General features: G+C 49.1%; 1 protein-coding gene across 5 annotated transcripts in view; it reads left to right on the top strand.

Moving 5' to 3' along the window:
- The window catches only part of ATP11C (ATPase phospholipid transporting 11C (ATP11C blood group)), a 905856-nt gene that overhangs the window by 574300 nt on the left and 311405 nt on the right, over positions 1-20151 (top strand). For all 5 annotated transcript variants that reach the window (XM_078688608.1, XM_078688607.1, XM_078688609.1 and 2 more), the window contains exon 12: positions 16575-16772. In XM_078688608.1, the coding sequence (XP_078544734.1) occupies positions 16575-16772 (198 nt within the window). The remainder of the gene's footprint in view (positions 1-16574; positions 16773-20151) is intronic.

Here is a 20151-nt window from a genome sequence, read left to right on the forward strand (position 1 = left end):
GGTAGAAGTTCAGGTCCACGAGGAGGATGTAGTCAGTGGAGGCAAGGGCGTGCATACTGACGGACTCGGCGATGGCGTCGCTGACCTGTGACCATGGTCCGGGGGGTCTGTAGATGAGGGTTCCTCTGAGGTTGGTGTTGCGATCAGTGTGGATCTGGAAGTGCAGGTGTTCGGCGGTGTTGAGGGTGTCGTTGGTGCTGGTCGAGACTCTGAGGGTGTTCCTGTGGACGATGGCTATTCCTCCTCCTGTTCCGTTGGTGCGGTCCATGCGGGTGATCTTGCTGCCGTCAGGGATGGCTATGGCGATGTCGGGTGCCGAGGAGGGGTTCAACCAGGTATCCGTCAGGAAGGCGATGTCTGGGGAGGTGGAGTCAAGTAGGTCCCAGAGTTCGATGGAGTGTTTCCTGGCTGAGCAGGTGTTGAGTAGAATGCTCTGAGGGGGTTGCATCTTTTCTCGGTGGGTGGTTTGGTGGCTTGGAGGCTGGTGAAGCTGCAGCTCCGGCAGGAGAAGGGTCCCTGGGTTCGCTTTGGGGCGGCCAGGAAGCAGGTGTGTGATTGTCCAGTTTTGAGTGCGTGGAGGGTGCTGGCATCGTAGCGGAGACAGGCATTGTGGCGTTCGCGGGAGCCAGGGGTTCTGGCGCTGGGTGCGGTCCAGCCGCAGGCAGGCGCAGACAGGCTTGCCTTAGACACGCCGGCAGCCCGGCCGCCATAACAAGCGGAGGTGGTAGGGAGGAGCAGCTGGGAGGACGGAGTGGACGAATGGGCGAGCGGGGGGGCAGGGCTGCAGGGGACGCAGCAGCGGGAAAAACGGGGGAGACAAAGCGAAGGAAACAGAAGGCAAAAAAGGGCACAGGGCAAAGAAATAATACAAGAGGGAAAAGGAGGAATGAAAATAAATAAATAAAAACAAAATGCAATACAATTACAACAAAAGCAAACCTACAGCCTACCACTGGCCACCAGGGATGAGGCGCAGGTGGTAGAATGCGGGTGGAGGAGGGCCTCAAACTCTACTCAGCATTGGCAGCTGGGGCTCAAGGGCACGGACACACAGGTGGTGCTGTGCGGCGTAGGGAGCGACTTGCCTTTCAAAGGGTCAAGGGTTGCTCATTAACAAAAGGGGGCCCCTCTGGAAATGCCTGGCAGTGCGCTGGCTTTGAGAGCGCACCCCTAGCACAAGCTTATGCTGTCCTTTAGGGAGACCCAGCTTGTATATAACAATGTAACATTTGTTGCACCGTATGTTGTTCCATAAAGTATAAAAGCAAGAATCGCTAACAATTGCTCTTGAATCCTTCAATAAGTATCAGAGATAGTGGAGTCACCTTTGTTGCAGCGGTGATGGGATTTGCACCGTGCAGATTATTGGTGCAAATTTAGGTACAAGCTGCGTGCGAGTGGATGGACCGTTAGTCCTGGGCTAAGGTTTAACATCAACAATGCAAAAAGGGCAGAGAAGCACATTAGTCCTCACAAGGAGGACAGATAGTATGTAATATAGGAGTTCATTAGCAGATTAGTAAAGTTACTAAACCAAATTATTAAATTATTCATAAATCGATGATCATCATATAAATGCATTGGTCAGAATAATTCAGAGCGATTATAAATAGCAAAGACAGACTATTTAAAGTTGCGATAAGGAAACCAGGAATTTTGTGAGAGAAGTCAAGCAGAATATTCCAGCAAGCAAAGTCGCTAAAAAGCAAAATCAAATAAAGATTCAGTCAAGGAAACAAAGCATTTTCTCAGGAGTCTAACTCTCTTTGTAGGTGCAAATTAAGGCATATAGTCTCAAGAGAGTGTTTATGTTTTGTAAATCGCATGGCTACCCGAAGGCTTCCCCGCGCTGGTGAGTACTGTACTGAGAGTAGGGCCTCTGGTACATTAACAGGGAAGCAGCCATGTCTTAACCCCTTGGGCGTGGCTGCGATTCTGCGCCTGTGCGGCGTTTTTCGAAGTGGGCGGGTTTATGACGGCCCCCAGCCGTCATCAGCACAGGAGCCCCGTGATGCATGACGGCTGGGGGCCGTCATCGGAAGGGGTTCAGTTTCTTCCTGAAGGAAAGTTCATTTTCCAGTGCTCTGAGACTGGGTGGGAGATCGTTCCACAACTTCGGTACTACGTGTGCAAATGGTCTCCCTCCCCATCTCATCCTTTTTACCCTGGTTTGTACTGAGGATATGAAGATTCGGGGATCTAAGGTGTCTAGTTGGAACATAAATGGTTACCCACTCTCTGAGCTTTACTGTGAGCTTACACTGTGAGTGGAAAGGAGCATCTGATTCTAACTAGCTCAGCAATGCACAATTAAATAATACAATGTCTTGACAAGATGCAGCAGCCTTCACGGTTCTCGGGGGGAGACCAAACAAGATTGGATGTTCCCCAATAAGTTGGTAGCATACTTGTCCCCAACCATCACACAATGGAAGGTTTCAACTGCACAACCTTTAAGAGATGTCTCGTATTACGATGAAACATAGCGGTCAGCATTTCGCAGACATAGGTGTAGAAATTCACCATCCACTCTCTATGGATTCTCGCAGAAACCAAACCATTTGTAACAATATAATTACTACAAACTACTGCAGTTTGGACCCTGAAATGAGAGAAAAGGAGAAAGATCACAGCAACAGCCAAAACGACATTTTGGTTTTAGCGTGAGTCTTTTAAACAGAGGCTTATATTAACGATAGCTCACTTATCGTGAACATCATTAACTGTGGCCAGCCTCAACGTGAAAAGCGCACTTGACACATTTGTATATGCGGTTCAAGTTAATATATATATTGTGTAAACGAAGAACAGTGATATAGCATCACCACCTTGAAGACCAGCATTCTGTTGGACCCTCCTGAACTGATTGTAACCCAAATGAATTGATTTTTAAATTTATTCTGCGGTTGAAAGTTTTTTTTATAGATTTTCTTTTCAAATCACAATGACACCAATAGTTATTGAATATTTCATCAGACTTAAGCTCAACATGGCTGCTACTTATAGCTCCTAAGGCCCTAGCAGTGTTTCCTCCGTGACAGTGACTTTTTTCCTTCAGTGCGCCCTTTACACCAGGCACATACACACATGCACAGTTTGGTTTTCCTAACTTGGAGAATTACTAGCGAGTGAACAATTTTGTAATACATATTCACAATGTTGTCGATAGAGCATTCACAAAAATGGAAACATTCTCCAAAAATTGATAGTTTATTAGCCTGTATTTTGTGTGTTCATGCATTTTCTGCTGGGGCACTTGCCAACGAAGATAAGGCGGCAAAGATTAACTGAGGGCTTTGGCAATACTTCAGTAATGCTTTGTGTGCTTGGAGGAAATGTTGGACACACTAAAATTGCCTCTTTACCCGATGTGAACCTCAGTCCCAGAGACTTGGGGACGAACCCCAAGGGTTTCCACACGGGGCGGGCGCTTTTTAAATTGAGGAGTTTGACTTTTAAGCTATACAGTTGTAGCTGAGTGTACAATTTACTTTTTATACCTGGTACACACTCTCTTAACCCTCCTGCCCTTTCTGGTCATGGTACGGTCTGAGTAGGTTAAACCACTGCATCCACAGCACTTCATTTCAATGTATTTAGCTGGTTGCTTCACTCAAAGCTGGACTGTTTACTTGCAAACCCAGCCCTCACCCAGCAGAGATGAATTAGTGAGTAGCATGGTATCACCTTAGGGAAAACTCAATTACAGCTCTCCTCTTGCACTGCCCTCTACCGGAGCAGCTACAGAATGCAGCACCAGCTGGTGCCGAACACTTGACAGACCAAAACAACTGCCCGTAGCACCTTGTAGGCTGTGTTGTCCCTGACACTACCTGCTGTCCACAGAGCGTGGGGGTTTCCTGTTCTAGATATTTGAATGATTTCTGCTATGCTCTTGGTGTTGTAACCGAAAAGTATAATTTCGGTCTCTGGGACCTGAAGCAAAGACGGCACCTCTGCATCATTAATGCCCGCTGAAAGGCTTTGATTGATGTGTGTGCCTGCTCTCTTGACATGACCAGGCGAGCTTAACTTCCGGCAGGTGTCTTCTTTCAGTTGTTAAAGATCCCTGAGCTCAGCAGTCACCCTCACTGAACCTTGTATCTAAAGAGCTTCATTGGCTCTTAGACTTGGAGTCTCAGAAGTTGCCTGAATTGCAGTTTACTGGGCAGTGGCGTCCATGGGCCTGACGCATATCTGAGTGCTTCACATTCTTGTTTCGAGCATTTAAATTGGACAAAGCAATACAAAGCCAGGGGTACGAAGCGCACTAAGGAAAGTGCGTTGCTTCATGGTTAATCATCGCATTTAATATAGATAGTGCTTACTTCCTATATGGGGCCATGAAGCACTTTTTCGCACAGGTAGCTTCCAGTTTCATGTAGGGGGCATGGTTGCAAGGGCATTGTCCTTGTTTGGATCCTGTGTGGGAAGTGTTTCATTGTCGTGTTTGATAAACACAGAGGTATGTATGGCTGTGGATGCAACCCTTACCGCAATAAAATAAACAGCCATGGGATGCTGTGGGGCCCTGACGCCCAAAGTCTCAGAATTCCACTGCACAGGTTGCACTAAGGGGAGCTACACGTTTACCCTCTTATTGGGGAAAGGCATCTCTGACCTACTGGAATCACTGTCGCTAATGGGCTGCTATTATCGCTGTTACAAGGATCAATGAGATTGCCGGCATGCGGGCCACCATACCGGTATTGGTATGGCGGGCCACCCTCTCCTGTATTGCGGGCATGCTAGCTGCAGAGCTTGTAGTCACTTGAAGCCATTACGCCCATCTAAGTAAGTAAAGATGAACCTCCTATTGTGTAGGTACGTGAGCTCGCCATCGCATGGAAACGTGGCATTATGAATTGATTGTGCCAGCGCTTTATTCTTACAATCATGTGCAGGTAAAAAAAAAAAAACTGTTGTTCGAGATAATCGTCCCAATGGTTGTTGCATTCCCCACATCTTTTTGCTTTATTTGACTACTTTGAGGGTTTCTCTCTTCTAAACTAAATGCTTCTAACTGATGCCATATTTCTTTCCTCAAGAAGTGCTTCTCAGCACCCACCCTGCATTGGGTACAAATGCATGTTCGATTATCATTTGCATGATATCCATGGACTCTTGTTAAATCTTCATTTGTATTTATTTGTTTCGCCATTCTACCATGTGTGCTGTGCAGAGTTACCACTCAGTGCATAGACTGTTTAAAAGGTAATCGGTTACAATAATTAAATGAGTGTAGTATGAATGATAAAACGAGGCAAAAGACATTAACATTACATTCTGAAAGAGACATCTAACCGCAGATTCCTTACCTTTTGAATATTCCCCACGCGTCCCACTGGATTCAGAACCTTTTCAGCAGTACCTCTGCGCACTGGTAGGTGGCACACTGCGGCTCTGCACTGATGCCAGTCCGCTCTGGAAATGATGTGTGGAGCGTATATAGGCGCCACTCTTGCCCACTGACGTCAGTTACTTTTTTTCCACGCCCCAGAACAGCTGTGGCTCCTCTGCTAAGGCGGAGGAGCGCCGTCCCACTCCTCTTTGAGCAGTGGAAAAAAGAAGAATAAAATGGTAATAGCACAATGTTAATAGCACAATGTTATTATCATGTATTTTTCAGAGGCAGTTGTCATGGTGGGGCGGTGTGGGGCAGCCAGCGGAAAGAAGATTGGTTGGGGCACTTGAGTGCGCATGACAGTTTGGCCAGCAGTCTTGGCCGGCCAAACAGTCATGCACACTTAGCATGTTCTCCACCGGGCTGTATTGCACAGCCTGGATGGAGAACATGCACAGGCTCCACTCAATGTCTGAGCACAACAACGGCACTCAGACCAATCACGATGCTGCTGTCATGCTGGTGACAGCAGCGTCGTGATTGACTTAGGGAAACCTATGTGCTTCCTGTTTCCAGTCTCGGAAGATCAGAAGATGGAGGAGAGGCGGCGACCTGCAGACAGATAAGTGAAATTTTATATGTTTTCCCCTCTCTCCAACTTCACCCTCTCCGCCTCATCGGTACTACTCTGTGACAGCTGCCACTGCACCAGATGCAGACCCAGAGTTACTTCTTGTCTCTTTGAGACCCTTCCCTCAATCAAAAAATTGCTTTATAGTGTGCAAAGGACATCCAAAACGATAGGTTTTAAGAGGTTTTAAGCCCTGTTTGGACCATAGCAAACACATGTTTTTGACAGAACCTCATCAGATTTGCCTCTGGTGCCTGGGGTTGAGCCACAAATCTAATGCCTGCAGTGATGGTGCATTGGTGAACCTGAAGGCCAAATTAAATCAGCAAGGTGAAATTCTACATAGCCAAGCACTAGAAGACTCCTTGACAAGACTGATTCAAGTTGAAAGTTTGGTCCAGTCCCTCTCGACATAGTAATCTCAGGAGTTTTTCCTGAGATGAGTCTTCATCTTGATCAAAGAAAAAACACAAGAAATCTAATTGGGACTGGGTCTCTTTTGTTGGCGTTCCGTTGTAGCACGTAAAACACATTAAATGAGGTATTCAGCTGTCACGTGATGGATCTAAGTTGAATATACTGGCATATGAAGATTTGAAGACATAGATACATTTTATTGTTGTGTTAGGTTTATTTTAGATACATGCCAGATTAGCTAGTTTGACTGGGGTCAGGAGTGGAGAGAGGTAGAAGTGGAAGGGTAGTTCCATTTCAACCGTGGACTTGGCGAATTTTGGTGAACTGCTGATGATGGAAGGTCGAAGGATATACTTCCTAAATAAAGCGTATATCATGACTACCTTGGACCCATAATGACCATGAGACATAAGTGTGACCATGATCTTGGTACCCCTCTGACAGCTTACACAAGGGCCATAACCTGCACATATGTTAAAAACTTAAAGTGTCTAGTAATACACAATTTAAGCTTCCACAATTTCTGCACTCAATTCACCTTCCTCACGTAGCAATACATCAAATCAACTCAGCCTGTCCCACTAAGTATATAAGGTATGGCAAGGCAATGGAAGAATTCCTCTTTATGATATTGAAATGCCGTTTGATTTATAACATACTGGAGACTGTGGTGTTTGAGCTAAGGCTGGCGTTGTGGCTTATTACTGAAAATAAAGAACAAACTGTAAAGGAGGGTCTGAGGGGAAGTATTTTTAAAGACCTGCTTACATCCTGGCCCCCAATCTAAATATCAAAAACACACAGGGGATGCTAATGGTCTGTAAATAACTACAAATATCTGTACACTCAGATGTAATGTAGAGGGCTGGTCAATGTGAGGAGAGAAACAGACATGTGTAAGAAAGATACCCATCAGCCCACCCATTGGCGGAGTCTCATCATCTGGGTTTTTGTTTTTGTAAAACGTGTGTTTATTCAAAGTTTTTCAGAAGGAAGGGAAAGGGAAGGGGGAAAGAAAAGGGAGAAAGAAAAACATACAGGCGACAATTCCGCCACAAATCCCTCACAGGGGAAGCTGTAATATGTACGGGGAAATAAAAGCGTTAATTGTCTAAAAAGGGTGGCAGCCCAGCAACAAAATCCAGCAGAAAGTATATTGCCAGCTCGAAAGTTTGCAGGCCAAGGCCCAAATGTAGTCCGAGGGCAGTAGGAGAGGGGTGCAAAACAATACAGAAGCCCTGCATCCCCAGGAGCTAAACAGTGTCGCAACAATTAACAAGAACCCGTCCCCAACTGGTTCCCCCCACCCTCCACCCTCCCCAGTGGTGACGACACAGACACTCTCGCACCGTACTAAGCTGCAGAGGCATGTAATCTGGTCATATTTGAAACAGGTGAAGTGCCCGGAGCGTGGGTGGGCATACCGCAGATGGCAGCCCAGATGACAAGAAACGGACCAGTGGCCCCCATCGGAATAAAACGTTTTTAAAATTGCCCAGGAAGATGTCCGCCATTCTCTCCATACTCCGTAGCCCCCACAGTCTCGCATGCCACAACGATATAGCCGGGGCATGTGGTTTCTTCCACGCCGCCGCCAACGCAAGCTTAGCTGCCCCTAAGCAAAGCCATTGAATGCGCTTGTCCGACTTAGTCTGATGTTCCAATAACGGATCTCGAAGACCCAGCAGAACATGAGCCACAGAGTCTGAGATCGGGTACCCCAATATCTCCTTGATGTGGGAGAGTATCTCCGTCCAGAAGGGGCGAATGATCGGGCAGTCCCACCAAATGTGGTGGAAGTCCCCCAATAGGCCACATCCTCTCCAGCATCTATCCGAAGAAGTAGGGAATATACGGTGGAGCTTGGCCGGATACAAATACCAGTCATGCATAGTTTTCAAGTGGGCTTCCCGAAGGTTCACTGAATGGTTGTGCGCCGCTATGTCCCTCCAGAGGTTCTTCCATTCAGCATCAGAGATGTCCCGATCCAAAAGGACCTCCCACCGTTCCATATATCGAGGGCGTGGGGCGACCGTGGTGGCCAGAAGCAGCCCATATAGGAAGGAGACCGTCCCCCGCATCACAGATGTGCGGAGCAGAAAGGACTCGAAGGGGGAAGGCGATCGTGTGGCGGCCTCGCCGACTTCTGCCGATGTCGCCCAATGTAGAAGCTGGGCATGGCGAAAGCGCTCTGTAACCGGAAGTCCATAGTCGCGCATGCAATTGTGGAATGTGAGGGGAGCCCTCCCATGAAACAGGTGCGTAAGTGCCCTGCAACCTCCCTCTCGCCACAACCGAAAGGGTCCCTCCTGCGAGGCCGGCGGGAAGGCCGGGTTGAAGTGAATGGTGGGTGAAGGGAGACGGAAACGTGGTCCAGCAGTCGTCCCCAGAGACCGTGTCCCACACCTTCAGAACTGTGCTAGTAGGAGTGCTAATGTAAGCATTCTTAGGTCGGTCCGCCTTGGGCTTCCAGATCAGATCCCAAATCGACCTCCCCGCCACGGACCTGTCCATATGCAGCCAGTGTTTCTCTGAGAGCTGCTGGGACCATTCCACTATCACCCGCAGCTGCGCAGCCTTATAGTATAGAAGCATATCCGGGAACCCAACTCCTCCCTCCGTCCTCGGTCGGCGCAGTGTCGTAAAGGGAATACGAGCCCTGCCACCCAGCCAAACAAACTTCAGCATCAATGTCCGTAAGCGGCGAAAAAAGTCCTTGTCAATAGGTATAGGGAGGGCCTAGAAAAGATAAAGAAATTTAGGCAGGAGGACCATTTTAAGAGCATGTATCCTGCCAAGCCACGAAAGGAACTTCGGCTTCCACCGATCCAGGTCGCTCCGTATCGTAGCCAGCAAGGGGGGAAAGTTAGCCGCGAACAGGGATCCTATAGTAGGTGTCAGGTGCACCCCCAGATATAGTAGGGAGGCAGGAGCCCACGGTAGAGCCGTCAGTAAGCGCACCCGGTCAACTTCCGCAGGGGACAGGGTTAGATTCAGGATGTGCGACTTGTCGAGGTTGACTCTGAATCCCGCCACCGCTTCAAACCGGGAGAGCTCCTCGTGAACATGCGGCAAGGATTGAGCCGGATCCCCTAAGGACAACAGAACATCGTCCGCAAAAAGGGATATTTTATGCTGTTCCCCCGTGAAGGGAAGGCCCTTGATTTGGTCCTTCTACCGGATTGCCAGGGCCAAGGCTTCGATACTCAAGGCAAAGAGGAGAGGGGAAAGGGGGCACCCCTGTCTCGTACCCCTGGAGTGAGGAAAGCAAGCAGACCGATGGCCGTTAATCAGCACCCTCGAGGTAGGGCAATTATAATTCGCCCGAATCATCGTGAGGAACTGGCGCGAAAACCCAAAGGCGGATAGAGTGCGAAACAGGAATCCCCAGTCGACCCGGTCGAACGCCTTCTCAGCATCCAGTCCCACTAGCACCGCCGGAATGCGGAATCTGGAAGCCTTCTCTATCAAATGCAACACCCTTCGTAAGTTGTCATGAGTTTGCCGACCCTTAATGAAACCGGACTGGTCCGGATGTATAATGGCCGGCATCAGATCTTGCAACCTGCGGGCGATGATAGAGGAATACAATTTAGCGTCCACATTCCGGAGAGCTATAGGGCGGTATGAGGCACACCTGGAGGGATCCTTCCCCTGTTTGGGGATCACGGTGATCATGGCATCGGCCATAGTGCCAGAGGTCTCCCCAGTGGCCGCCATTTCGTTGAAGAGGGAGACCAAGCAGTCCACCAGTTCAGATGCAAACGATTGGTAGAAATAAGCGGTATACCCATCCGGGCCGGGAGCCTTATTAGGCTTTAAGGCGGTGATCGCCTCGAGCACCTCCTCCCTGGTGAAGGGAGCCGTCAGTTGTTCGTTCCGATCATTAGAGACCTGCGGGAAGGGAAGGCCCGATAGAAATGCGTCCTGCGCACCCTGATCTAGGGAGTCACCCTTATAAAGCGCCGCATAGAACCGGCCAAAGATGTCCGCCTTATCCCCATCCCGGTGATGCACTGAACCCCCCCGAGTCCCGAATCCCCCCTATATATTCCTTCTCCCTTTTCTCTCGAAGTTGACGTGCCAGATGTCGGCCCACTTTGTTCCCCTGTGTGTTCGACACTCGGCGCAGTCTCAGGAGGGTAAACTCAAAGCGATTGTTGTAATGTGCTTTCAGCTTCCCCCTGACAGCCGTCAGCGAGCGAAGCGTCGCGCGAGAAGGATTCAATTTGTGAGCCCGGTCCAGTCCTTCGAGTTCAGCCTCCAGCTTCTCCCGTTCCTCCCTCCGCAATCGATTAATGGCCGCATTCAGACCTATGCAGGTGCCCCTCAGGGAGGCCTTACAGGCATCCCAGGTGTTGAACACAGAAGTGTCCGAGGTAGGGTTAAGCGTCAAGAACTCCCTGATGGCTTTCCTTAGCTCCTTACAGGAGGTATCATCTCGCACTAGCGCCGCCGGGAAGTACCACTTCCGATAGCCATCCCCCCGCACTGACCACTGCAGCAGAAGTACCAACAGGCTATGGTCCGAGACAGAGAGCGGAAAGATCCTGGAATCGCGGACATCCCCTCTGAGCGCCTGGCTTAAAAACACATAATCTATGCGGGAATAGGTGTGATGCACGTGGGAGAAGAATGTATAGTCCCGGGTCTGTGTGTGAACTGCGCGCCAGCCATCTTGTAACCCCAACTCCCCCATCTTGTCTTTCGTTGCGGTGGAGAAAACACCAGAGTCCGACCTCTGGGCTCGGGAGCTGTCTAGAGTTTGGTCCCACACCATATTGAAATCCCCCATGGCAAACAAATGGCCCTCCACAAAGCCTCCCATCTTATCCAGCAATCCCTGAAGAAAGCTATTCTGCTGGGCATTGGGCACATACACCACCACAAACGTACATAAGCGGCCATAAATCACCCCTTTGACCATCAACCACCTTTGTCTTAGCACACTCCCATAGGCTGGAATTGGATGGACGCCCGGAATAGAAGAGCCACCCCCCTGTGTTTAGTAGAAGCAGAGGACCTATAGATGAGGGGATATCGTCTGTGTCGGAGCCGGAGTTCGTCCCTTCATGCCAGATGGGTCTCCTGGAGGCCCACCACATCTAGATGATGGTCCAACAAATATTTCCAGAGCTTTTGGCGTTTCTGCGGGGAGTTGAGGCCTTTCACGTTCCATGTGCCAATGCTAAGAGGCATGAGGAAACGTCAGACCCCCCTGCTTCACAATAGCCAGAACCACAAATCTCCAAACTCCCCAGCTCCCGCTCATCCAACTCTCTCCCACCCCAGGTAGCCCTCCCTGCTCGCCCCAGGTCAGACCCCTCCCAACCACCGTCCGTCCCCGCTCCCGGACCCCCGCATCCAACTCCGCCAATCACAGAAGAAGGAGTCCAATAGACAACCGCTCCTCGGAGCACAATATGGAGTGATAAAAGCCAGCAAAGACCAGTTGTTCGAGACCTTCAAACGATCAGTACCTAGAGCAAACATCCAGCCGTCGCCACCACTACCAAGCCCACCCAAACACCCTCCCCAACCGAACCGCCCCCTCCCCCCCTACCCGTCCATGTCCCCCCCCCACCCCAACACCCCAATGACCCAGGACAAAAGCAAACAGAGTCCTGAATGAAACAAGCTGTGAGGAAAACTTCCCAGGGGGCGGGGACGGGGACCCAATATCGGATCCCCCAAGGCCGAAGACCGGGGTGTCTTCTCAGAAAGTACATACATATCCCCGGTACCTGAGTGTGCGTGTCCCTCCGGCACCTGGGCCAGCTGTTCGATGATCAGGCCGCCCCGGAGCTCTGCTGAGAGGACATCAGCGTCGCAGAGGCCACAGAGGCCACCGCACTCCCTCGCTCCTGTAGACTAGTCGTGCGATCAGGCCTCCTGCGATTTGCCTCCGAGCCCACTCTGTGCCAAGATGAGGAGCGACGTCTCCTCCGTGGTGAAGGACTGCGACGGCCAGACGCAGGGACCTCGTCCTCAATCCCCAGAAGCTCCTTCGCCTCCCGAAGGGACCGGATCTGCGCCAGTCTATTCTGCCATCGAAAGATTATGCGGAAGGGGTGGCCCCAGGAGTAGGAGATATTATGCTCTCGCAAATAGGCCGTGACAGGGCGGAACTCACACCGTTTCTGGAGCGTCGTGGCTGCCAAGTCTTGATAGTGCTGAGGACGGTGGTCCCGGAACTGCAAGGAGGGGGTGTCCCGCGCCTTCCTAACGATTCGCTCCTCGAGTTGAAAATCGTGCACACATACAAGTATGTCAGGAGGAGGACCTCCATTTCGCCTGGGCAACCCCACTCTGTGGACTCTATCCATTCTGATTTCTTGCAAGTCCTCCTCGGCTAGGATTTGAAGAAAGAGCGCCTGCTCGTATCCTCGGAGGTCCCCCGCTTCTCCATCCCAAGGTACCCCCCGTATGCGGATGTTGTTCCGACGGGAACGATTCTCCAGGTCCTCCGCGTGAGCCTGCAGGTCAATGTTCTGTTCCATGAGACGGAGCACATCCTGTTGCAGTAGATGGACGTCATTGGCCATGCTGAGGTCGTGGTCTTCCAGAGTGGCCTCTCTCTCTCCAGGATTCGGTGGGGTCCCGACCTTACAGATAGACAATCCGCCGGTGGGCCCCGACGCCCCTCTCCGAGCAGCCTCACGCCTCTTCTCCGGTCCCTCGACTGGCCCGGCAGCCCCCACGTGGGCAGGGAGGCCTCCGCGTGCGCTTGCGTCTCTGGGTGCACAACTCCACACCTCCGGCGGGGTCCCAGCCTGGGGAGTGCGTTCGTCACGCCGGCAGAGGGTCCAGGACCAGGAACTGCTGCGGCCGCACTCGGCTCCGGAGCCCAGGTGGATCCGCCCAAGTAGAGCCAAAAGTCCGGGGATATACTTCCCCCGCCAAAGGCCGGTCTCCTCACACCACTATAGCCTCCAAGCCGGCTCCGGTAGAGTCTTCTGCGTCGCCCCAAGCCGCGCCGCTAGCGCGGTCCGCCGTGGAAAGGACTTCCGGACACGGCTAGGCCTCAATCCCCGGCCTCGCGTAGCTCGCCGGCCGGGCCGGGAGGCTCCGCCACTCCGGCCTCGGGGTCCCGACTCTGCGCAATCGGCAGTGGAGCTCACAGGTTTGGGTGCAGGCGGCGAGGCATCCCAATGTCCGGCAGCCTGGACGGCTCCCCGCAAGGCTCGCCGGGGATCACAGCTCCCACCATTCAGCAAGGGTGCCCCAAGGACGTCCAGCGTCTGCCGGTCGTGGCGCTCCGCTGTCTCCGCGCCGGCTGCGATCGTCGCCAGCAGTCTGGTTCAGCTCCAAACACCGGGCACCACCCACAGGGAGTCCGGGGCCGGTCAGAAACCTTTCCAGAGTCCGGGAACCAGTGCTAGACAACGCTATGAAAGGCCCGGCGCCGGAGAGACAGCAAGGCACGTCTCACTCGGTCGCCATCTTGGCCACGCCCCCATCTGGGTATTTTTTAATAACCTGGTATCTTACTAAGTGTCTCACTGAACGTATTGTGAGAAACACTAGTACAAGATCCACCAGTGAGAGAAAGACAACGGGATTAGATGGTAGTGCTGAAGAGAAGTTGCAGTGCTCTAAAGGTGTGAAATAGTGAACAAAGTGATGTTTAAGATTGCCTGTTATGATGCCAAAGAAAGACTTTATTGGGGGTGGTCATCAAAAACGGCAAGATTAAAAACAGAGTGATGATAGTATGTCTAACAAATATTACTATCAGTTGATGAACCTATACGGTCAACATGTTTCAGCCTATCACAGCTTTCTTCAGGACCTGTAAATAATACACTACTGCAACAGTGAAAAAACTATAGTGAACCATGCAACAAAAAGTATTTTAGAGACCTACCATAAGTAAAATACTATATGGTAGTCACAAGTCATGGTAAAGAAAGTTCTCTCCTGAAAAAGAAAACAAATACAGCCAACCAAATATATTAAATGGAGCAAACAATTATATATGTGTGTGTATGGACCTGTGCCAACATTCAACATATTTTGAAAAACTCACCCATACAGTGTTATGGAGATAGCATTCACCTCGCCTGGCACTCGCTCAGGTTAAAGAGGCCCCGCTCTAGGGAGATAGGGAGGGAAAAAAATTCAATTTCTGTTATTAGAAATTGAATTTTTTTCCCTCCCAATCATTTTTCACTGTTGACCACCCCCAATAAAGTCTTTCTTTGGCATCATAACAGGCAATCTTGTACTAGTGTTTCTCACAATACGTTCAGTGAGACACTTAGTAAGATACCAGGTTATTAAAAAATACCCAGATGATGAGACTCCGCCAATGGGTGGGCTGATGGGTATCTTTCTTACACATGTCTGTTTCTCTCCTCACATTGACCAGCCCTCTACATTACATCTGAGTGTACAGATATTTGTAGTTATTTACAGACCCTTAGCATCCCCTGTGTGTTTTTGTTATTACTGAAAATACCAAACACCACTGTGTATTAAGATTTCACCCTCTGCCAGGGATAGGTGTGATACTGATTTGTTGCTCTGTGCCTAGGACTGACTTATTTCGGAGTAGGTTGGTACTGGTTCCTAACTAAAGCCCTTCTGTTACCTGTCGGCTGAAAAGATGTGTTTGGTTAGTGGCTGAAGAGATATCCATCTCCAAGAACTGGACAGACTCCAAACTAACTGAGGAAATTAATGGTTTGTGTGAATTGAGCAGTGAACCCCAGTACCCCAGATGCCTTGTCACCTTAATCAATTGAAAGCTTGAATGTTAATTTCATACCTACTTCTTGTATATTTTGACAGAAATATTACAGTTGCTACTCAATGAGACAATGTAAACTGGTTACATGGGGGATATATATGTACTAGTCAGTCGTAGCTGCTGCCTAGAAGCAGCAGTGGGGCGGGAGTGCCAAATTGATAAAAAAAGAAATCACTTAACTCCCGGCCGGCCACGGCTGCCTTTCCAGTGTCCTGTCCCGTCCTCAACTCGTGTGTGTGTGTGTGTGTGTGTGTGTGTGTGCGCCCTCCATTACAGAATTTGAAGGGTGCATATGCCAATGGACATCAGGAAACTCATGTATTCTCTCAAAAGCTTATATAATAAGAGAACGTAATTACATTACTCATGTTGCTGCCACATTAGAAGTTCCTTTAATATCTTTAGCATTTCTCTTGATTAATTTTGGGCCTTTTTGTAGAACTGGTTTTAATGAAATGCAGAGTTACGACTTGTTGGATGTTCACCACATTTCTAGTAGCCACTCATGTATCCTTTCTCTGGGAGCACCCATGCTTCCACTTTCAACAATGAGCCCATGACTGCTGAAAGTCAGTGCAAGATAGTAAATTCCAACAGAAAGTGTAAATCTTATTCATACAACCCAAAATAGTCTTTCATACTTGCAAATCACTCCTATGCAAGATATTTGTGAATCTGGACATTACAATCTAGCAGTAATTGGTTGAATAATCTTCAGCCCATAGCTAGACTACATTCAGCTGTGATTGCGCATTAGTTATTGGAAGTTTCAAGTCAGCCAGGCTGATTTAGCCCATTGTTTGTGTACTATGTACATTATTTGATTCATTTACACATTTGGCGTGCCTGACATACATCCATATTGCAGCTGTTTCTTATTGAGAATTGACTACACTTATTTATCATTCTGGCAAATATTGCAATCAAAACATGCACTTTATGAAGTGCCTTTTAATTGTACTATTTTTGGTATTGACAAATTGTGTAATTTGTAAATTTGTTCTTTCTCCTATGTGACGATACTTTGTCATTTGTTCTCATCATTTATTGTATTCCTTGTAATGAAATTAGATTTAAAGATAAAGTATAGTAAGAACTATTATTTAAATCACAGCAAATTGGAGGATGATGAGAGTAGTATGTGATGAAATTATGTGCAGTTGGGTTCAGGTTTGCATACTGTAGAGTGAATATAAAACCCTATTGTTCATCCAGATTGATTTACCCCGTGGTTGGACTATCCAGTGTTGTACACATTTGTACAAAAGTGGTATCCAGTTACTCTCACCGATTGTCTTTCATTTGGATCTACACTTTATGTAATACTTTTTCTGAACAAAGTTTCAGCCTATATGACTTTTTTTTCCTAAGCATTTAACAATCCAACCTGACCAATATCCTTTTAACAGCATAAATTGTTTGTTTTTAAGGTCTTGAAAATGTTCACCGACTTCTTATCCTTCATGGTTCTCTTCAACTTCATTATCCCAGTCTCCATGTATGTAACTGTTGAGATGCAGAAGTTTCTGGGATCATTTTTTATTTCTTGGGACAAAGAAATGTATGATGAAGAAATAAAAGAAGGTGCTCTCGTTAACACTTCGGACCTCAATGAAGAGCTTGGGCAGGTCAGATTTCAATTCTTTCCTAGTGGATGAAGTTAATACATTATTCTGCATACCTCCTGTGCATGATGTTTACCATATTGTACTGTTTTCTTTTAAGTGAGTGGTAGTGAGTTGTAGTTTTGTTATGTAAGCCATTGATGAACACATTTCTGTGTTTTTTCCAATTTTTGTTTATAAAATGCATCTGACTACATAAACAGAACTAACCGTTGGGGGAAAACTTTAGGAAATCTTTTTGGCTCAGTAATTGCTTTTTCCACTAAGACAGCAGCCCTTTCTGCATTAAATTACATATCTGACAGGAATCTCTCCCAGTTTCTTTTAATTCATTCTCAATTAATAATGAACAAAATATACCGTCCAGGATACCTTTAAATTGTTCTTTGAAATTAACCTCCGCTTAACACTCTGGCACAAAACCGTCAGATTTAAATAGGAGGCAATGTATTAATTATTTATGCACCACTTCAAACGGTGAGAAAGTGAGAGCATAACATAAGAAAAACCCACACCAATCTAGAAAAATAAATTAAACTTAAATATTTTAAGACCAAAATATCAAAAATCCACTTAGTAGAGACAAAGATATGCAGTTTAAAAGGTATTTCAGAAACATAGCACTTAAAAGCAAGAAGCGCAAACTGCAGTTATTTGGACAGGGTCTAAGTCACAAAGTCAGGCTGCCCACAATGGGCTATATACAGGACTGAATTCAGTCCGCTGTACTTGTGTTGAGGGTGTCAATAGCAACGTCCTTAAATTGGCCTGCGTGGGCGTTGAGAAGCCATCAACGGGAGTTTGCGGTGCGAGGCCCTGCTGCGAGGTGTGTTGTGCTGCGTCGGTGAGGCCGCTGATCAGGAGCAGTGGTGCCCGGGTTGAGATGCGTTGCAATGAGTCGAGGCCGATGAACCCTTTGGGGCTGTGAGGGCTTGCGTTGTTGCGTTGAAATGTGTTGCTCTGAGTCAAGATGCATCGAGCTGGGCCAGTTGTCGGCATCAAGATGCATTATCCTGGGAGGGGGTGGTTGAAGCTGCTGAACAGAAGCTGTGATCTGCAGTCCTGTCTCAGGATGTGTCAAGTTTGGCTGTTTTTCTGCATCAAGGTGCATCGCACTGGGTCAGTGCATGCAAAGCCGCCAACCAGAAAGTACAATGGTCCTGTGTCGAGTTGCATCACCGTAAAGAGCTTGTCTCCCTGTATCTTAGAACAGGAGGTCAGCCAACTAGCCCTTGGAGTCACTCTTGAGGTCCTGCTTCCACAGGCAGCAACAGAAGAGCAGTCCTTCTGCAAGTGGATACCTGGGCAGCAGAGCCGCAGAGCAGTTGGAAAGTCCTTCTTGCAGCTGAGCAGTCTTTCTTCTGAGGTTTCCACAGGTCCAGAAGTGATGTGAAGAGTTGGGTCTGAGGGTCCAATATTTAGACCTGATGCCCACTTTGAAGTGAGAATAGCTTCAAGAGATTCTCCCCCCACCCAGATGTGTCTGTAATTTCCTTCCTCTATATCCTGGCCCCCGATTGTCGGGGGTCACAATAGTCTAGTGTGAAATCCTTCATGGGTGTGCTGGGGCAGTTCCTTTGAGGTGCAAGCCCCTCATCCTGCTAGAGATAGCCCGTCCTGTTCACGCCCAGTCTCCCTTTGTGACACTGTCTGGGAGGAATACACAAAGGCCAATTGCCACCTACACCTAGTCATGTAATCCTGTAACAGGCTGTAGGCATTAAATGGTGAGGCCAGGAAAATTCCAACTTTCTGAAAGTGGCATTTTCAGAATTGTGACCTTAAATCCGACGTAACCGGGAGTGATCACAAGATGGCCGACTACCAGCTCTGCCAGCCCACAACTTTATCCGCACTTGAATCCTGTTCCCTCCACCGCATCCAGCCCAGCATGCAGCTGCTGAAGTTTAAGTAATTCCAGCCGGGAGGATAGAGCCGACTCTGAACCAAAACACAATTCGGGAGAGGCCGGATGAAAGAAATTGCAGCAAAAGCCTCCCTCAGCTAACAAGATGGTGGTCACAAGGTGAAGACCTGCGGAGACCAACCCGCCCCTGGACCATAGCGTGGGCAGTTCCAAGCCCTGTGAGGTGCCTAGATCTCAACGCTGAGAAAGGAGGTGGTGAACCCATGGGTGGACCCGGGTTGCATAGAAGAGCGGCAGCGGCACCGACCTGGAGGTGCGACAGATTCTGGGCCATGAATCTCCCCCTCGACCACTGGGAACATGTGGTCCTGGAGGCTGCTACCCTGGGTGGCCATGAAGGGGCCATGGGGAAGACATTGAGAGCCAGCAACCCTTGAGGGAGGGACGGAGAGACAGCGAGCCACCTGAGCGAGCAAGAACTAGGGCTGCACTCATGCTGGCCAAGTGATCCTCTGGGCCCGATCAGCGCTCCAAAAACTAGGCAGAGAGCAGCTGTAACGGAGTGAGAGGGTGGCCTCATTGGCCAGGGTTGGGCAGCGAACTCTTGGAATGGTATGAGACATCCACACCTAAACCACTAAACACCTGTAAGGTGCAACCCCAAAGCCTGGGAGGGACCTTGACCATCACAGTGGGGGCCTCACTTTGGGTCCGGAAGCCTGAGGCAAGCACTGAGAGGCTGACTGGGCCCAATCCCCCACTGAACACTCCTGGAGTGGGCCACGGAACGGGGGGGGGCTCCTTGCACCATTGTGGTCCAGACTGATAAAAAGTAGTCAAGGCTAAGGGCAAATCATCCACTTTGGCCCCTCAACAGAAGAGACCTGAGACAGAGCAGGGGACGATCGAGGGCCCTACCCTCTTCCCCTTTGTGCTCTATCACACAGAGGCTTGAAGCAACTGTAGAGACAGGGGGCACGGACTTGTGAGAATCTGTCCCTGACGTAGAGACGCTGGAACTGCCATACCCCCATGAGCCGAGCTCAGCGGGGGTGATCGCTACCATAGAATAGCAACTGGGAAGGAGTGCCCTGACAACTCAAAACAAGAATACAGATTCACCAATGGAGTAAGGCATACTCTACCACAAGCCCAGACAAGGAAGAACTGGCCCAGCAGGGGGGTAGAAACTAATTACTCCCCCTTGATCCACACGGATGTCATCTCCTCCGACCCCATGAATAGACTGGTCACACATTCACGGCAAGGCATACTTCCCTTCCACACCTCATAAATGTGGCTGAAGATCAAGAAACCAAGCCACAGAGACCGGGCAAGAAGGATAGATATACCAAAGCAGGCACCCCAAAGGCTGAGGAGGTAGGATATCGACCCTCAATTTTGGATAACACGATACTCTTACAGGCCATACAAGCCTCGAGAGATACACTAGAGGTAAAGCTAGGTGGGGTCCGATCGGAGATTACCCTACTGTGTCAGGACCTGTGGAGTAAG

Source organism: Lissotriton helveticus, chromosome 4_1, assembly GCF_964261635.1.
Source record: "Lissotriton helveticus chromosome 4_1, aLisHel1.1, whole genome shotgun sequence".
NCBI classification, from domain to species: Eukaryota; Metazoa; Chordata; class Amphibia; order Caudata; family Salamandridae; genus Lissotriton; species Lissotriton helveticus.